This window comes from Muntiacus reevesi, chromosome 4 (genome assembly GCF_963930625.1).
Source record: "Muntiacus reevesi chromosome 4, mMunRee1.1, whole genome shotgun sequence".
NCBI lineage: Eukaryota > Metazoa > Chordata > Mammalia > Artiodactyla > Cervidae > Muntiacus > Muntiacus reevesi.
Window position 1 is genome coordinate 67709366 of NC_089252.1, and position 21043 is coordinate 67730408.

General features: G+C 35.9%; 1 protein-coding gene across 5 annotated transcripts in view; it reads right to left on the reverse strand.

Annotated features, from left to right (window-relative positions):
* The window catches only part of CLASP2 (cytoplasmic linker associated protein 2), a 168075-nt gene that overhangs the window by 66900 nt on the left and 80132 nt on the right, over nt 1–21043 (reverse strand). For all 5 annotated transcript variants that reach the window (XM_065932944.1, XM_065932948.1, XM_065932947.1 and 2 more), the window contains exons 11-18: nt 19647–19792; nt 16620–16755; nt 10945–11015; nt 8727–8786; nt 7516–7593; nt 6681–6848; nt 3892–3947; nt 2665–2838 (exon numbers count right to left, since the gene is read on the reverse strand). In XM_065932944.1, coding sequence (XP_065789016.1) covers nt 2665–2838; nt 3892–3947; nt 6681–6848; nt 7516–7593; nt 8727–8786; nt 10945–11015; nt 16620–16755; nt 19647–19792 — 889 coding nt within the window. The remainder of the gene's footprint in view (nt 1–2664; nt 2839–3891; nt 3948–6680; nt 6849–7515; nt 7594–8726; nt 8787–10944; nt 11016–16619; nt 16756–19646; nt 19793–21043) is intronic.

The following is a 21043-nucleotide window of genomic DNA, read 5'->3' on the forward strand; positions in this document are numbered from 1 at the left end:
CTGTTAATGTAGATTATGTCACAGGTGAACTGCATTGAAGGATACCCAGCTGTTGTCTGAGAACTGCTTGGTGTGAAATTCCACACATTAGTGTCAGCAGTGTGTGAGAGTAAAGGAGAAACACAGGAGTGGTTATTCCTAGAGAAGTCTTACAGTTCTTCTGTTATATAGATTCCTAAGTATTTTTTCCTTTTTGAGGTTATTGTCATTGGAATTGCTTTCTTTATTTTTAGATTGTTCACTGCTACCATTTAGAAATCCAACTGAGGGCTTCTCCCGTAGCTCAGGCGGTAAAGCGTTCTACCTAGAAATCCAACTGATTTTTGCACATTGATCTTATCTTTTACAACTTTTGCTAAACTCATTAATAAGTTCTAATAGTTTTTTGTGAATTTCTTAGGATTTTCTATATATATGATCATGTTTTCTATACGTAAGATCAAGTTTTACTTCTTTTCCAAACTCGATATTTTTTATTTCTTTTTCTAGCCTAACTGACCTGGCCAGAATTTCTACAGCAATGCTCTTACGAAGGGCAAGAGTGGACATCCTTATATTGTTCCTGATTTTCAGGGAAGCATCCAGTCTTTCATCATGTCATATATGATAGCTGTGGATTTTTCACAGATATCTTTATCAGGCTCAGAAAGTTTCCTTCTATTCTAGTTTATTGAGTATTTTTATCATGAAACGGTGACAGAATTTGTCAAATGCCTTTTCTGCATCTAATGATCATGTGATTTTTGTACTTTGTTCTACTACAAGGTATATTGTATTGATTGATTTTCATATACTGAAATAATAATGCATCTCTAGCAAGGTAATGTTTCAAATACAGAAAAGTTTTATGAAAATTAAAAGTAGTGATCAACCCACTGTTGACATCTTTGTCAACATTTTTGTCCAGTCCTATAAATAAAAATGTTCCTAAGTATTATTCATAATAACAAAAAAAAACAGTAAACAACCAAGATGGCCACCAATAGAAAACTAAATTATGATATATTCAGTCAATATAACATTGTATATAGAAATATAAAGGAACTTTAGCTACATGCAATGATATAGAATCTTTGAAGATCATAAGATATATTAATCTTACAAAAAACCGTATTTGCCCAGTCCTTCATCTATGTATAATTTTAGACAAAATGATGAAATTATCATACATTTTTTGGTAGGATATATCACTTGATCTTTATTAAAAATATGACTTTGTCAGTGACTGCATGGCATATATAAGTGTATACCATAACTTAAACATTTCCCCTTTTAACATATCAAACTTGAATCTAATACATTATTAAAAACATGATAAATGTTCTTTTTATTTCTTGGCATAGTTATCTAAAACCACTGGACTACAGGCTCAAACATTGAACATTTTTTTAAAAAGTTTCATGGGTATCATGAAAATGCCACTCAAATAAAACTGCTCCATGATTATTTCACATCTGTACTTTTAACCACGTTCTTTATGACTAGCAATCATTAACTTAAACTTTCTTGATTTACAGGTCAATTTGCATCTGTTTGATTACAACTGAGGTTCAATATCTGTTCTGGTGTTTTGGTGGCAACTCTGAAATATGATTTTCTTGATATATATAAAAAATTTTTTTCTATAAAAATAAGCTCATCTGTTTTCTCAAGATGTATAAAACTTGGAGACATTTTAGCTTTTTTTGCAGTATGTGGCAAAACCTTTTTCCCTTTCTGTTTTCAGCCACTTGTTTTATATTTTTACACTCAGATTTCAATCTGAGGGACTTTTCCCTTATGGTTTTTTGGCTTTTATGCTTAGAAATGTCTTCTTCAACCTGAGACTAGATGAATACTCAACTATTATGTTTTCATCAAGTTGCTTTATATTTTTGTTCAACTTTTTAGTCACCTGGAATAAACTGTTATACAGTGTAAAATGTGATTCGAACTTAGTTTTGTACCAGATTGCAAGCCATGTGTCTGAACACCATTTAATGAATAACATATGCTTTCCTCACTGGATGCAGCTATGCCACCTTTATCGTGTGCCACATACACACCCAGAACCTCTGCACTTCCTGCGGACTGCCAATGGTTTGCCTGCCTAGTGTTCTACCACTACTACTCAAGAGAAAGAAAAATGAAGCACAAAAGTAAGACAAGTAATACGGCTAACCAACCTGAAACTTTTAAGGTTGGTGGATATAAAAAACAAACTCTGAATGGCTTTGGGGATGTATGTTTTAAGCTTTAATTATGATTAAGCTTTGCAGTTTTCCCACATTCCCAAAAGGCTTTACCTTCTTGGGAAGGGAAAAAGAGATAGGAGAAAGGAATGGAGAAGCTGGGTACTAGGCCAAACTTCCTCAGTAACCAGCAGCTGAAAGTGGCAGTAGTGCAGAACTGTGAAAATTCTACAAGGCAAATCAAGGAATCAAGAACTGTTCCTCTGATCAAGATGATTAGGAAGAGAAGGAGAAATAGGGCATTTTAGACATCTCAGAACTACATTCCAAGGACAGAATCATATAAAGTGTATGGACTACTCATAATTAGAAAGAATGAAATAGAGATGATAAAGATATCACCATGATGAGTTACTGAAATTGATGATGGTTCACTAGTTTCCTGAGACCAGGGAGAAAATGCAGTGCAATTTTCTATAGTGAGCTGTCTTACCTAGCGATGCATAGGAACCTGGATTCAGGGCCCCTGCACCTAGCCGCCCACTTCGCACAGCCTGTCCAGCAGCGTGATGTGCCTTGGCGCCAGCAGCAGCATTCACATCGATGTCACTTCGTGAACGCTGCAGGCTTCCAGGAAGAGAACTGGCTTTGCTGCTGCTTGCTGATACTATGAAAAACAAAGGAAAGGTAACCTGTATTATTTTCATCAATGCAAATGGCATAAAAATTATATAAACTTGAAATCACCACAAGCTAATGAACAATGATCCAAAAAGGAAATAGTGGCCATATTGATACTAGAAAAGTACTTTATTTTCTAGATACTAGAAAAGTACTTTAAAATCAGGATGCCTCAGTTTCAATGTTGTTGCAAGTAAATCTTCTTGGACAATTTTCTCAATATTTCTCTGCCTCATTTCCCCCTTCCAAAAAAATGGGAAAAAATAACCATACTTTGTAAAACTTCCTAGGATTGTTTGGTAAATGAAAAGATGATATTTACAACTGATTCATGAAACTGAAGTGCTACACAAGATATATAGATGACAGCAGAGCTACTGTTTGACCATAAAAATAATGAAAGTAGAACTAGTCTGGGGATAAGATAATTCAGAAAATAATTCAGGTCTGTCACTCTCAGGCAATGCAAATTAACTCATTAAATTTCTGGTGCTTAGTTTTTCAGTTTTAATAACGAGTTTTATAAACTCTGAGTTATGACCCATTCATAAGGCTTTGAAATTAACTGAGTGGGTCAGGATAGCACTTTAAAGAAATGAAATGAAACAGAAAAACAGAGTGTGTCATAAGTAAAGGTAAGCAGACTTCCTGGGACTTCAGATTATACTATACACATATACTGACATATAATATACTACATATTACAGGTATGTTCTAGGTATAAAATTACATACAATACATTGTATGTAGTATATGTATATGGTATACAAACACAGGTAGTAAAGTGTATATGTGTGGTATTTACTATGTAAAATGATTTTCTCCTTGTGGGTCACATTAAAACAGTTTAAAAGCTATTGTTTTTAACTGTTTAGCTTTTAAACAGTTCTAATGTGCTTCAAAAACTTTTAAGGAAAACTTTATTAATTCTTGATGACACTCTGAGTGAGAAAAGCTTTTTACACAGTAACTTTAATTTATAAAGTCACTTTTACTTTATTAAGTAAAATATGCTATGACTCTTAAAAAGGTAATTTACCTCTTCCAGCCACAGCAGATGGGTTTGCTGTAGACCATTTTGCAGAAAAAGGGCGACTGTAAGGTAAAAAGAAATACTTTTAATAATTTATCACTCTTCTGACAACACTTAATGAAATACCACTGAGATTTCTGAAGAGTTGAGAATTTGATTTCAATTTTTCTTTTACAAATCACTTCAGAACAGTTGTTGTCGTGTATGAATGGTATCTAAATTAGCTGTGAAGCAAAAATGAAATAACTAGCACTGAATGAAGATTGTAAGCTCTACAGAATTCACTCCTGTCCTCAGCACACATATTATAACAGGGAACTCAATAATGGCACTCTCCAACAATTTTATTCTGAGGTATTTTACTTAGAAGGAGAGAGAGGGAGTATTATTACCAGTACACAGGGAGCTCAGTGAAATCAAAGCCTCCACCACCTAAGTCATAACAGTTGTGGCCACTGGCAAGTCAAGCAATTACTCTGTAGATATCACACCATCTACAGTGGTGCTATTAAGTGTTACTCTCTGCGGCAAGAGAAACAGAGCTACAAACTACTGCTGAGGGTAATATGTATTAATATGATTAGAATCATTTCAAAAGAATCCACTGCCTCCTTTAATATCTTTTCTGATTATTTACCTTTAACTACAATGGTACTCTGAAGCCCCAAAATAAACATATCTAAGTATGTAGTAGGGTCTGGAAAGTGTATCTATGAATTTTATTTTATTTTATTAATCGTTTATTCATTTGCTTGTCATGCTATGTGGCTTGTGGGATTTTTAAAAAATTTTATATCTTTGGCTGCGCTCGATCGTTGTTGCTATGCTGGCTTCCTCTAGTTGTGGTTCAAGGCATTCTCGTTGTGGAGGCGTCTCTTGCAGAGCTCAGGCTCTAGAGCACGCGGGCTTTAGTAGTCGCGGCTCCTGGGCTGTAGAGCACAGGCTCAGCAGCTGTGGCCCACGGGCTTAGTTGCCCTGTGGCATGTACAATCTCCCCAGACCAGGGATCAAATCTGTATTCTCTGAATTGGCAGGGGGATTCTTAACCACTGGCCCACCAAGAAGTTGGCTTGTGGGATTTTTAGTTCCCAGATCAGGGAATGAACCTGGGTCCATGATAGTGGGTGCATACAGTCCTAACCACTGCACTGTCAGGGAATTCCTTATCTACAAATTTTAAAGGTGAGGGGAAGAGAGGTTAATGTCAGACTACTGAAAATATTCTTAAGTTATTATTGTATGTAAGTTGCTCGGCTGTGTGTCCAGCTCTGTGACCCCACGGACTGCAGCCCACAAGGCTCCTCTGTCCATGGAATTTTCCAGGCAAGAATACTGGAGTGGGTTGCCATTCCCTTCTCCAAGGGATTTTCCTAGCCCAGCGATTGAACCCGGGTCTTCCATATTGCAGCCAATTTTTTACCGTCTGAGTCACCAGGGAAGCCCTAAGTTATTATTATTAAATGGTAAATTTGGCATTTCGTTATCAAACCCAATATTATTTTTATAACTGTCTCCTAAAACCATTATGTTGAGGCAGATTGATTCAAGTTCACAGATTTCAAAGTTGTTTATGTTTAAAGATGTTCGACTAGAGTAAGATAAAATATCTTATTTAGATCTTTGCTACTCAAAGAATGGTCCATAGACAAAAAGTAATGACATCACCTAGGAATGTGTGATGCAAAAAATGCAAAAATCTCAGGTCCCATCCCAGATTTACTGATTCAGATTCTGCATTTTAACAATGATCTTTAGCCAACTCATATACAAAGTCTGAGTAAAGCAAGTAAAAGTAAAGGGGAAAAAAAGCAACAGAGTTCATTCAAGGTGAAGGATTCATCACAAATTTAAAGAGAAGTTTAGGTACAATTACTCCTACAATAATTTTTTAAATCGAACCGTATCTTCTTTTACTCTGAAAACTTGTAAGTCACTGAACTCTTATTTACTACAGTACTCATAAGCTCCTGTGAGTACCTCCTGCGATTGTGCCCCAGACACCTCTCCTGCCCACCCTGGTACCTGTCCTGGACCAGGAAGTTGCCAAGGCAACTAGCAATCTTTCTGGGGGCAAAGACCCTAAAGACACAGCAACTACAGAGAGGCAGACTGATGTTCTGTGAACTGCTCTTCCCTGGAGAAATCTGCAGATATCTGTGGCCACTGCTAGGCATCTTAGCCATCTTATAGGGCTAGAGAAACAAAAAATAGGATATAACTGCCAAGGCAGCAAAGGTTTGAGGTGGCCAGCATAATGATGAGAGGGGAGTCACAGAGAAGTCAGTCAGACACTATAGATAGTTTTGTCCCCTGGAGGGAGTCGCTGAAATCTCAAACTATGCCAGAGGCAAGGAAAGAAAGTAATGGTGTTTTTACCAGTCACACAGTGCTGTGTAAAAGTTCTAAAGACGATTTCTGAATCTCCATTATAATTCTTCCACAGCAGTGCCCGAGAAATGGGCTACTTACTATATGGACTATTTTGGGTGTATTAAAAAAAAGTATACAAATTAGTGCTTTCCAGTCTTTCTCAAAGACATCAACATATTCTAACAAAACATGTCTGAACATGTTCGCACAAACTTTGAATTCCTAAACTCAACCCAAAGAGAAAAAGTTATACAAGCATGTAACCCAACCCCTGAGGCAACAGACTAAAGGAAATAAGCACATTCAGTCACCATTCTTTCAAGGCTTTAAGAAGAAAGCAATCAGATATTCAATCATTCAACTTAAGGAACTCTGTGGAGCTGAAAAGAGGAAGTAATCAGTAATGTTCACTTATGTGACCTTACTTGAGGCTTTCTTGGGAGCTAGATGAGGACCTGTCTGATTGTGGAAGAGATGCTACACTGCCAGAACTCTTTAAGTAAGTCTGAAGACTCTTCTGATATGACGGCTCGAGGGAATTATACAGTGTTTCAGCTTCACCAGGGAAATGGTTTCTAAGGCCCATATATGTCCTGTAAAAAATAAACAACAAAATTTAAGGGTTTTTCCTAAAAAAACAAGAACACGTTAAAGAAATAACTTTGCACGATTACACATTAACTGCAAACTGTGTATATTCAAAAAGAGCAGAAGTTTTTAACACCAAAGGTTTTTAATACAGCCACAATGTGCCACGTGAATACTTTCTAAATTAAACAAGTTTTTGGAGGAAGACAACAGGCTTTTGAGAAAAGGAGATCTCAGTTCAAAACCTGACTATAATCTTTACAATTTAGGTGGCCTTGTGCAAACTTCCAGATCTCGAAACTTCAGTTACCAAAGGAGATAGCACCTTCGTTGGATCATTTCAAGGATTAGAAAAGAACATATACCTACTGCCCTAGAAAGTATCAGGTACATAACAAATGCTCAGTAAATTAGTTATTTTTATTCACAACAAAAGTGAATATGTTATGATGTAATACAAATACTGATGGATATATAAACAACAAGGCTAAATGAACTGTTAAGACAACCAGTACAGGTTTAATGGAGAAAAATCAATCTCCATTTCACTAAAGAGCGAATCAAATACAATACCTGGGACACTTTCAATATTTTCATTCTCCCACTATAATTTCTGTTGGAAAAAAGACCAAAGTATGTTTAAATCACCACAAAAATACCTTATAGACTTACTTTCTTGCCTCCACTCTGGCCTCAGCATCAGCATCATGAATTCCCTTTTTAATAGTTTCAACCAAGACAGCTGCATGCCTATAAAATAAAGTACCTTTAGATTCATGTATAAAACTATCTATTTCACCACAAATGATACTGCCTATATACTATAAATTACACATCAATCACAAATAGGCAAAGGAGAGAATAAAGGTAACTAGTATATAATAATGAATCTAAGATAGTAAGATTTCCTAATAATCCACCTGACATATTTTGCTCATGTATGGTTTCCTTCTGACAAGTCAAACATTATAAACCTGAACATAATTATTTTTATATGGAGTCCAGATAAACAGTACTAAAATTTTAAATTTCTCATGAATTAAAGAAAATCTTTTGTGCATTTCCTCACTAACCTACCTGTGTAGAAATGTGGTAATACTACAATCAGTTACAATCTAACCAAACTGGATAGCAGCTGCCATGAAAGAACTTAAAGAAAACTTGGAATTATATCATGCCTGCAGTAAACAACATATTCTATTTTTTAAAAGTGGGTTGTGAATAGATTTAATGCTTTCCATAAGAATGGAAAATCAGCAATGTATTCAACATAAATACATGTATATCCCAAGCTTCATATGTGAAACAAATGAGAAATACAGCCATACAAATAGCCAGTGACTGACTAGCTGCCCATATTTTCCTTTTTCTCACTGCAGAGCTTCATTAAACATTGCCCAGGATATACATACCTAATGACACCTGACAGCTGGTGTGGAGAAATCTGCCAACAAACCTCTCTCACGTTTTTTATCTCTTTGCTCTGAAAAGAAGTGCCTTTCTTCTATCCTAAATCATTCATTACTTGATTAATTGCACCTTGGGAAACCTATCTTATATGACTATAGAGATACATTTTAAAATACTTGCCCAATTTAACCTGGAATTTCTTATATAACCTGGAATTTCTTATATAACCTGGAATTTCTTGTCCATTTACCTAAGAGACCCTCATTCATCACACAAAGAAGAAAATCACAGATGCGATGAGTAAGAGGAACACCTCATCTTTAAAGGAAAATAAGTACAAATAACTTTTAAAGGAAAATGAGAAAAAAAATAAAGGAAAATGAGAAATAATGCAAAACCAATACCATCAATTTCTAAAGAACTGATGACAAAGGGGAGGGGAGAGTGGTGGAAGCGGAAGAGTCCATGCATACCTTTCCAATGAGTGAGTCTGCCACTCCTGTAACAATAAATCTAAAAATTCAAATGAACGCCTGAAAAATAAAAATTAACTATTAACTAAATGTTGCAACATTAATACTCAGTTATATAACTTTACAACTAAATGTTAATTAATACTTTCTTCTATAATACTGCATTCTGTCTTCTGAATTAAAGTATAAGACATATTTTTAGATATCTTTACTCTCAAATACTTAATTTTTTTTAAGACTCCAACTATTCCTATGCTTAATAGTTCAAAAAGACCTTAATCTTAACTTGAAAATGTTTGTCAGATATAAAATTTAACTTAATTTAAAAGATACTTAAATTTTAAAGACACCTACTATGCACTGGAAACTGCAGACACAGAATGGTGACCAAGAAAGCCATGATGTCAACTCAAACACTACATACAAAGCAACACATTAATCCTTACCCTCGCAATCTACTCGTGGAGTCCATACAGTACAGATCACGAAATAACACGGAGGTTAAATTAATTTGCCCACAGTGACAGAGCTGGGACTTAAACCCAGACATTCTAACTCTAGCGATCACAGCTTGAAGCAGTTGACATCACCTCCCTCATACACATCCAATAATCACGTCTCAATTCCGTCTGAAATCTCTAGAATTTACTGAATAAAACCTCCTTCAGTCAATCATCACAAATACAGTTCCAGTTTTGCACCGTCTCTTCCATGAGATGTAAGAAGTCCCACTTAACTAAACCAATGCTTCTCATTGTCCCTTTATAATCACTGTTCACAGCTGGAATAGAAACTAGGATGGATGACATTACTTCTCACCAAAAACTGCTTATGAAACAATATCGGAATTTCTCTTTCAGTTGTTCAAAGCCCTCTATACCCTGACTTCTACCTATTCCCTTCTTCCCTGTACTGAAACCTCCCATTTATCACATCTTCTGGCCTCAGTGGCCTCTTCAATGGCTCTGCAGCCTGCAGCATAGCTTTCCATCTCTGCCTACACCCCACTTGCCTCCCTTACAGGTACTGAAATGCTCCCCGTTTCCAGGATAATTCTATGATGCATTTCCTGACTTCCTCTTCTCTGTTACATTCCTAATTTTTCCAATTACCAGTTTATTCAGTGTAAGACAGTGACTGATAAATCTTTTCTGTAAAGGGCCTGAGAGTAAATATTTCAGGCAGCAAATATTTTAGGCTTTGAGAACAACACAGTCTCTATCTCATTTTTTTTCCCCACCTTTTAAACCACCTTTCAAAAATGTTAAGATACAGTCTTAGTTTGTGCCTGTACAAAACTAGACTGTTGGACAGATCTGCCCAATGGACTGTTATTTGCTGACCCTGATATGAGAGAGAGGTAATTAAACAACTGTCCCCAAATTCCAAATCACTTACAGGTAACAATGATGTCTTATTTTTCCAAACATTCAAAGTACTTAAATAAACATACTTATCAAACAAAAAAGGGGAAAGAGTTGTGGGTTTTTTTGTTTTTTTTTTTTACAATTTCCTTAAATATCCAATACACAAATCTTGCTTTTTGTCTTTAATATTAATGGTGCTAGTGGTGATGCCAGTGATATCAAAGACTGTAGAAATAATGAGACAGATATTGAGGCTGACGTTATGGCTGTATACTCTGTGCCAAAGACTATGTTCCTTCTTCTAGTGTCCCTCTCATCTAACCCTCACAGCTCTATGGGGTCCACATCATTAGACCCACAAGCATCATAGACACTGAGGTTTGCGGCAATTAGATGACTGCCCAGGGCAGGAGAGTCAATCAAAGCTGTAGGATTCTAGGTGAGGACTGACTCTAGACTCCAAACTCTCCGAAAACCAAAGAAATAGTGGCCCAAATAAACCAAAACGTGGGGGTTTGTTTCCTGGGTTCGGAAGGTCTCTGGGCGAAGGGAACGGCTACCCACTCCAGTATTCTGGCCTGGAGAATTCCATGGACTGTATTGTCCATTGGGTCGCAAAGCGTCAGACACGACTGAGCGACTTTCACAGACACACTTTAATACAAAAAGGCCAAGAAATGTGGATAGTCATAAGAAGCACTTTGTTCCTTTTTTCCTTACATAAAATAAAAAACTTTAATAAGGTTTCTAGAAGGCAAGAAATTGATGACAACTAAATTTTGTACACAACTAAGAATCAGACATAATGCAATATTCAACATAAAGCTATACTAAGTTTTTTCAAAACTTACCTCCTTACAGGAACTGATTTCGATGTGCAATTGCTTGTTATTAAAGGTATAAGTCTGGGTACATGAGTATGCTGAAAAAGACAGTTTAGAAGAGGTTGAGAAATACCATGTACCTTACATAATCTCTTCCTCTACTTGCTTTGCATTCAAGTATTTAGCTATATTAGAAAAGAACAAAAATAACCATAAAATCAGATTTTGAAAGAAATTAAGACCAGTCAAAAGGTTTTCCCAAATTAAATAGTAACGATACAATTTCAGAGGGGCAGATGTGGGTGTAATATTAAATAATAAGGACAAGTTAATTGATAACTACAGAGAACTGTTAGGACAGTGCACTCTGGGGGGAACCAGACACATACTGGTCTTATTTTTTGATGTATCACAGCTACTGTGGGAGAGCACAGTAACTGCTATGTCATCAAAGCGGGTCATCAGAGCGAATATGCATAATTATTAAGAATGCACTTTGAAATGGTGATTTTAACTGAACTTTCATCCTGGCTGAACCACAGCTCTCTAGATTTCAGGTATATAATCTTCTGATTTCTATTAGTAATTCTTATATTCTTCTTTAGTGAGAGTGTTTGTGTGTTAGTCGCTCAGTTGTGTCTGACTCTCTGTGACCCCATGGACTGTAGCCCACCAGGCTCCTCTGTTACTGGGATTATTCTCCAGGCAAGAATACTGGAGTGGGTTGCCATTCCCTTCTCCAGGGGATCTTCCCGACCCTGGGATCGAACCAGGGTCTTCTGTATTACGGGCAGATTCTTTACTACCTGAGCCACCTCTTCTTTAGTAAAGCAAACACTAAAAACTTCACAAGGGACATTAACATAAAACAGTAACCTAAGGATACATATTTGACGCTTTAAATCTATTTTTCTTCTGAACTGATGGTACAGGCCGGGTTACCTAGGAAGCAGGCTGTGAGATGGAGTTCAGCCTTTTTAATGTTAAGCAGTGCTTTGGGGATCAACACTGGTGGAAGTGAGAAGGAAGCAGGAATAGGCAAAGGAGAAACCAATCTGTGATACAGTCCAAGGACGTCTTTACCCAAAGTCACTGGGGCGCTCTGGAAGATAGTCTCAAAATGGCCTAAGATGGCCAAAACTCTACTCTTCCGCGTCCATCAGTTTACTGGGTATGGGCCACAACCAGAAAGGGGCAAGACTTCAGGAAAGGCAGATCTCTGCAAGCTGAGGAAGGCCTTGAAGAGGCTGCAGCTGAAGGCTGTCAGCCCACAGTGCTTCCACACTTGTGAGGAAACAAGTCTTCGAGTGAAGGAAAAAGTGAGTGGCCACAAAGAACTCAACCAATGCAGAGGGAAAACTTTTTTCACCTCTGACAGAGGGAAGCCACCCACAGACCTGAAGTTGTTCAAGATGAGGATAATGTAACACAGTGCTGATCTGCATATTATCCAACTGCTATATCCAGTATGGAAGGGCTCTGTGGACTTGCTCCCCTAGCACCATGGACTGGTTTTGTAGATGACAATTTTCCCATGAACAGGTTGGGTGGTGCGGTAGGGAGGGCAATGGTGGGGGGGGTGTATGTGTGATGGTTTTGGAATGATTTGAGCGCATTACATTTATCATGTACTTTCTATTTGAGCACCCAGAAGAACTCATCCCCAAACATTACTGAGGAGTTAAAGAAAGCCCAAGGGGACTTTCTAGCCACAACATACCACATAGCAGGTCTCACCTACCTTCTTCCTCCTCTCTCTCATGATCTCAAAATCCTACTGCTGCTGATTAACTCTTAAACATCACAGTGGCAGAGATGGGGCTAGCGACTAACCTATTGCTACACCATATTCAGGGGAGCTATTCCAAAGGAAAATAAGTGATCCTCACAATTACAGATGATGCATTCAATCAAATACAAAATCAGAACAACTTAGAAGCAGTCCCCTGGGAAACAAACAAAAATATAGAAAACAGGAAATAATGTAAAACAACAACAACTTGATTTGTATTTTCTGAGACAATGGGACATGTTATTGTCTCAATAACATGAGACAAGCTCATGAAAAATGAGCAATTTGAAAACAACACATAAAGTATAAACAAATCTAAAAATGGCAAATTGGGTACTGTCAAGTGTAAGTAGATTTTAAAGGATTTTTCCTGAGAACATATACAACTGAAAGACAGGAAACAAACAGAAGCAATAAATAAATGATACACAAAAACTAACATAAATTTGAAGAAACTTCATTTCAGTCAGAAATCTTGCTCCTCTTTATAAAGACAGCATAAACGAAAGATGATCAACTCCTAGAACTGCTGTGAGGGAACTCCTAACAGAGAGAATCTTCTACAAAGCTTCCTAAGGCGGAGGTGGTGCTGTTTTTAAATAAAAGAATCAAATAACGTCTCACTATAAAAATAATAGAGTTAAGAAAACAATTCTTTGTGAAAAGGAGATAATTCTGAGAGAAAACAAATGTGAACCTGAAGTCCAATTTTTGAATCCTTATATAATGGCAAAGCAAAGCCATTTGGAAATATGAAAAGATAAATATCTATGAAAACTGAGAACACACTAAAATCAAGCAAATATTTTTAATGGTTAAGAGTCCTAATAAAGACTGGGCAGGAATAAAAGCAGAAAAAAAACCTCACCATAGTCAACTTTAGTTGCTGGAAGTTAATTTAGTGGTTAAGAGGAAAAAAATGACATGAATAAGATAAAAATATATACTTTTTAAATTTTTTTTTAAATATATACTTTTTAAAAGGCTGGGGGATTAAAAGAGAATTTATTCTTGACACTGTCAAAGAACAAGAAACTTCTAAGAAAATAAGACTTTTAAAAAAAATGAGACCATAAAGAACTGGAATATTATGAACAAACTAGATTTAGCAATGAATAAAACACTCTATAAATAAATTCCATATTTTGCAAATACTAAAAAAGACTACCTATCTAAATATATGATGTACTTGGATACTAACAAAATTCAGGTTATTCAATGAAGAAGAAATTGTACTACCAAATTCTCTGATCGGAATGTAATGAAATTACAAAACAATAAGAACAAAAGAACCATCTGAAAGTGCAAACAATATCCTTATGTAATTCAATGAGAAAGTTGAAATGGAAATTACAAATGACTGAGAAATATAAAATAGAGTGTGGTAAATCTAAATCGTTGGATGCTGCTAATGCCAAACTCAGAACAAAACATTATGATAAGACAGTCTTATGCTATTAAACAATAAAAACTATGACAAACTGAGAATATACCACAAAAATCGAGGGAAAAAAAGAAATAAGCCATAGCAAGTCAAATAAAGGAATTAAGAAACACAAATATAGGAATTAAACAACTAGAAAAAAAAATCAAAGAACCCCACTGGTACCAATGTAACAAATTTGAAGCTTATAAAAAAATCTCTTAACAATACCTCTAGCAAGTATTTTCTTTTCTTTTTTGTAAAAAAAAGAACATATAACAATATAATACAAAATGGTAATATAACCATGGTAGAAGAAACTTTTTGTAAATTAACAGTATACATCTTCATGTCAAACAGTCTTCTTAAAGTATTAGCCAACTGCATCTAGCAGTATCATAATGTAAAATGGCCAAGCAGAATCCATTTCATGAATGTACAATGGATAAATGAAGAGAGACAATTATTTCTAAAAGGATAGCTGACAAGATTCCACATCTACTACTGACCAAAATTTGGCAAAATATAAACTGGAGGAAATTCTCAGGCCTAATTCACAATATCCAAAAACTCATCCCAGAGGTCATATTTAAGGCACTCCTATTAAACTCAGAGAAAAAAATTAAGATTTCAATCATTTCCACTAGTTTTGAACTCTGCTGTGAAGGTGCCAGGTTTAGTGAGGCTCATAAAAACATTAAAACAGAAGGTAAGGGACATTTTCAGAGACAGATTCACAGATCTCTTCACAGGCCCTAGATCTCACTGCTGAAAACGCCTGGTACAGCAGCATTAGAGAAGCACCATGTAACAGGAGAGGACAGATTGACCAAAGAAACAGAAAAGGCATTTAAAAACAGGCCCGTTCACTTATGGAAATTTACTACAAGAAAACAGTGGTAGTTTAAGAAACGACTGAACTATAACTTTACTACACACCACTGGGTCAACTGGTTTTGTATTTGGGGGAAAAAGAAGTCAGATACCCGTATTTTACACACAAAAAAAATTAAGTTAGATCTGAACCTAAGAAACAAAATCATAAAAGGTTTAAAAACTGATTATTTTTATAACTGAGAAATGGGGAAGGTTGTTTTAACTAAAACAAAACCTACAAAAATAACATTGTCTCAAAACAGAAAAATTTCCGATTTCTAAATATATCAAATGATAGCTTAAACAATATCTGAAGAAATGACAAACTGGTAGAATATATTTACAAATAAAATTAATATACAGTTGTCCTTCAGTGTCCATGGGGGTGGTTTTGGGACCCTTTGAGGATACCAAAATTTGGGGATATGCAAATCCCTTACATAAAATGGTACAGTATTTGCATAAAACCTACACTTTTTTTTCCTGTGTATTTTGTCATTTCTAGATTACTTAGTTAATATAATGTAAACGATATACACATAGTTGTAATTACTATAAATGTTATAGAAACAGATGTCAGCAGAAGGCAATGCAAATTTTGCTTCTTGAAACACACTAGAATTCTTCCCCCCTCAAAATATTTCTGATTTGAGGTTGGTTGAATCCACAGATGCAAAACCCATAGATAAGGAGGCCTTAGGAAAAAAGCGAGGAAAAAATGCAGACTACAAACTGGCAATCCTTAGAAAAACTATTAAAGGAAAAAAATACCTAATGTTTTCTAATAATCCAAGAAACGCAAAGTGTAATATGAAATAATATTTCAATTATTAAATTTTAAAACCTTTAAGATACTAATAATACAAAGTGTTGGTAAAGGATGGAGAAGAAGAATTTCATAAACTTCATGGAGAAAAATGGTGAGGACAGCTTAATATTATGCCCTTTAACTGAGAACTGACTTAGACATTAAAAAGAATGAAACAAGAGAAGCTGCCTGAGTACATGAAGTTTAAAAAGCAAGAGTAAAAAAACATTATTTTTACATATATATAAAATATAAATGCTACACTTACATTCTGTAGTAAATATAGTTTGTATAGGCACAAAATAGAGGTTTGGAAAAGTACATACTGAATGGCTAGAGTGGTGAGTTGTAGAAGAGCAAAATTTAAAAATTAAAGTGGGGAAGTTTTATGTTTTTAACTCTTCTTCTGGCACCTTCAAGAGGTGGATGATGAGAAATATTAAGAATCTGCTGTCATCGTTTACCACTGCTTGTAACATTTTTACTGTTTAACATTTGCCTGTTACTTCCTGTAACATGATTCACACACACACTCACACATGCACATGCATATTGTGCCTATTATATTCTGTATACAAACATCTTTCCTTTGTAATCCTCTTTACTATTTAAATTTCATTAATTCCTGTGTATTACTTTTATTATCAGAAAAATTATTCGAAAGTAATTTTTTTCTTGGGGTTTAAAAAAATTCCAATGATTTATTTAAGTACACTGAAAGAGAGAGACAGAGATAGACAAATGGACAGGCAGACACAAAGAGGAAGACAGAAAAAAAAAAAAAAGAAAGGAAAAGAACCTACCCGAATTATGAATCTGATTGCTGCACATCCAGAAGTCGCCATGACTTTTGCACTATTGGGGACGAGATTAAAAAGCGTAGGTACAATGGCTTCAGCGCCATGATCAAACTTGTTTCCCAAAACTGTCGAAAGATGGCTATAAAGGAAGACAAAAAAATACTGTTTTAGAAAAATAGTTTAACATTAAATATAGGTAGGACCATATAATTTTAAAATATTCTTTTACTGAATTAACTTAAAATCTTTATTTTAACCAGTTCTAATATGGCAGAAAAACAAGAGAGAGAAAGGGAAGTGCAGGTATTACATATTTCTTTCTTTTCCCTGACCTTTTACTGTCTAGTGCAAAGTTGGATTTTGGCATTTTAAGCATCTCTCTGCAATAGAGAAGCCATCTGATCTCAGAATTTAAGCATTAACACGACAGGTAAAACATTCAGCTCTGCCTGTCCTTATGTCTAGTCTTTATCCATCAGCTATTTTCATTCTGATGCCACAGTATCAATCTTATATTCAACATATTGTACAAACAAGTAAAATTTTACCCAAATCAGTATTCTGCCATTTATATTAACGGTACCACTACTATTTCAGTCACAAATACTTCCTCACACCTTTGGTGTAGGATTTCAGAATTCTCGATTGAAGACAGAACTCTACCATACACTGGTTACCAGCTTCCCTGGTAAACAATGGTGGTTCAGACGGTAAAGGATCTGCCTGCAATGCAGGATACCCAGGGTCAGTCCCTGGGTTGGGAAGTTCCTCTGAAGAAGGAAATGGCAACCCACTCCAGTATTCTTGCCTGGGGAAACTCCATGAACAGAGGAGCCTGGTGAGCTACAGTCCAGGGGGTCATAAAGAGCTGGACACAACTGAGCAACTAACACACGTTGACTGGAGCTTCCCAGGTGGCACTAGTGGTGAAGAACCTGCCTGCCACTGCAGGAGACGTAAGAGACAGAGGTTTGATCCCTGGGTAGGGAAAATCCTCTGGAGGAGGGCATAGCAACCCACTCTAGTATTCTTGCCTGGAGAATCCCATAGACAGAGGAGCCTGGCGGGCTACAGTCCACAGGATTGCACAGAGTTAGACAGGACTGAAGTAACTTAGCGCGCACACACGCACTGGTTAGTTGGGTGACTCTGAACAAACGTGTCTTCTCTTTCCAAATTTGCAGTTAAACAACTAATTCAGCCTAATTAATTTAATATGGTTTAGTATGATTTTGGGTAAAACACTTAGGAAGAATGCTGTAAATATATTTCTGACAAGGTGCAGAACTGGTTAATTTCTATATAGTTATACTTTATTTAGAACACAGTTAGCTCCAAAATATCAGATTCCTGATTCAAAGCGATACTCAGACCTACTTACTAGTGTTCAGTCATACATTCAGTTTTCCCTTGTGAAACTCAACTGAGATGCAGGGCAGGCTACCTGTGCCCTGATGTTGCTGTCGTCCTTTAAAGTGTGAGCCTTTTGTTCTGGTCAGCAGGTGATGTCCTTTGGAAGCAGCCTGGTCTTTCCAAGCTTATTAGGAGGGTAGCCTGAGAGTACTCAGCTTCCAGAGTAGCCTGAGCAGTACGATTCCTACACAACAGCCTTTCTGGGGTCTCAAATGCATGCCCTGGGTGTCTGACAAGGTCGCGCCAGTCTGGCTCCTCAAAACTTGAACCTGCCCCAGCCCATGCAAGTTCTGGGAGTTGTTTACCTCATAGCTTCCAGCAGCAGGTCTTTCCTGTCCCCAGGGAGTTGTACCTTTCACATGCACAGATTAGTATTCAACTAGACTCATGGATCCCCTATGCAGACTTCTATAGCTCTTTCTCTGTGTAGCTCTCTTCTCCCCAGTATTCTGCACTGAAAAGTTTAGTCACTTCAGCTTTCAGAACCTCCCATCTCTTCTCTTGTTTCTTCTTCAGCTCAGTGAGACTGTCTTGCTCTGCCTGGGTTCTCCCTCCCCCTCCATGGTTCAGAAATGCATCCAGGTCAAAACTGTGCTGATGGTACTGTTAAATTGATTTGTTTCAAGAATTACAGTCCTGCCTGTCTGCTGTCCATTATCTGTACACAGTTGTCTTATACACTTTCTCCAGTTTTCTTCAAGGGGGCTAATCCTATACCAGCTATTGCATCATGACAAAAAGCAGAATTCTCATCATGGAGTATTTTTCAAGGTTACAATTTGCAGATTTTTGTTTTGTTTTGCTATCAAGAGATATCAAGATATCAAAATTCATTGATATCAAGATATCAATTATTTTGGTATATTAACTTGTATCTAGCAACCATGCCATATAGTTCCTTAACTATAATCATTTATTAATTCTTTTCTTTTTCTGCATGGATAATTATATCATCTGTTAATAAGGGCAGTTTTGTTCCTTTTCTTGCAATCCTCATAGTTTTTATTTCCTGAGTTTTTTAGTTTATTTTTTTCTGTTCTGACTAGGACATCTAATATGATCCAGATTATAAATACTAATAGTATGTATCTAAGTGCTCCCTCTCTTCAAAGGAAGGCTTATACAACAATATATACAACAAATTTTTTTTGGTCAGGAGCAGCCATAAAAGGAGTTCAAGGGTTCTAACATCCTTAAAATGTAGAAAAATATAAACATACTGAATAGGTTTAGACTTTGATAAGTTAATGATGTACGTTACAATTCGAGGACAATTGCTAAAATGTCAGAAATAAAAAGCTTAATATCCAAATTAGCAAATAGAACGTTATATAAGAGCCAGTTCTTGGACCCATTCATTTTTTTCTTACACTCAGAGTTAGTGACCAAAAACCTACCAGTACACTTCTGACATATAAACACACTGCAAAGTTGGTATAAAGTACTATTAATAAAGGTTTTTTTTTTCAAATTGCACAAATTTAACCCTTGTGCATATGATTTTTGGATCATGCTTTAGGGGGGTTATCCTACTAGTGCTTTACTGAATGAGCAACTCAATCAATGAGCACGAAATTCATTCATAAAAAATACTTATCACAAAAAGAATATACTTACGCTACAGTAATGCAAGCTTCTCTAACCACTTGGGATCTAAGATCCTTAGCTGAAAGTTTAAGTGCTCCATCCAACAAGCGTAAATGCTGGAAAAAGCAATCATATTGTGCAGCTCCAGCAACAAGCAATGACCGAATTTTCTTTAGCTGAAATAAAGAAAATTTTCATTACTGACATTAAAAAGTAAAGCAGTGTAAAAAAACAAACAACTGCCTAAACATTATTTGAACAAAAATTTTTACATTTTCCTTAGATTTTATAACTATATTAAGACATTTTAACAGCATTAAACATAAAAAAACATGTGAAGAAACAAACAAACCAGCTCTCTGGAAAAGAACATTACAGATTTAGTTATATGTATAAGAGACATATATAATGTTTGACTATATAAATAAATCTTAAAGTTTTAAGGGAGTCTATTTAAAATTGTGACAAAAGACACACTCAGGTGCAAGTCTGAGTTCACACACAGAAGTTTAAAGTTTACCTAAATAATACCCATTATTGTGTAGAATCTCATATTAATTTTGGAGAAGGCAATGGCAACCCACTCCCGTTCTCTTGCCTGGAAAATCCCATGGACGGAGGAGCCTGGTGGGCTGCAGTCCATGGGGTCGCTAAGAGTCGGAAACGACTGAGCAACTTCACTTTCACTTTTCACTTTCATGAACTGGAGAAGGAAATGGCAACCCATTCCAGGATCCTTGCCTGGAGAATCCCAGGGACAGGGGAGCCTGGTGGACTGCCATCTATGGGGTGGCAGAGAGTCAGACACGACTGAAGTGACTTAGCAGCAGCAGCATATTAATTTCTGAGGTCTTCTAAATTTTTAAAGATATCTTTAAAAGTTAAAAAAGATGAACTAAAGATGGAAAATATAAAAATAAAATATTGTGGATATTAAAAAAATAGTTGAAAGAATATTATATAAACTTCTTAAGTGTATATAAGGAAGGGAAACTATTGCAAGCAAAAATCAGGAGGCATCTAAATGAGTAACTAAAAAAATCACAATATGGTAGGAAAAAATTATCTGCAACACAACAGTACAATACACAAGGAATGGCAGTAAAGTAAAAAAAAAAAGACAACCAAATATTACATTGGTTAAAATAAATACAAGGAAATGTGTTCAACCTTACTAGTGATAAGCAAATGCAAATTACAACAAAGACACACCATTTTCCTTCATTAGATCGGCAAAAGTTAAGACTCAATAACACCCAGTACCAGACAGAAAACAGATATTCTTACTGTTAAGTAGATCATGAATGACTAATATCTTTGTTCAAAATATTTTGGCAATGTCTATTGAAATAAAACTCAATCTATTCTTTACCTGTCAACCTCATTTATAAAAATTTAACTTACAAAAATAAAACCACCACAGTTAT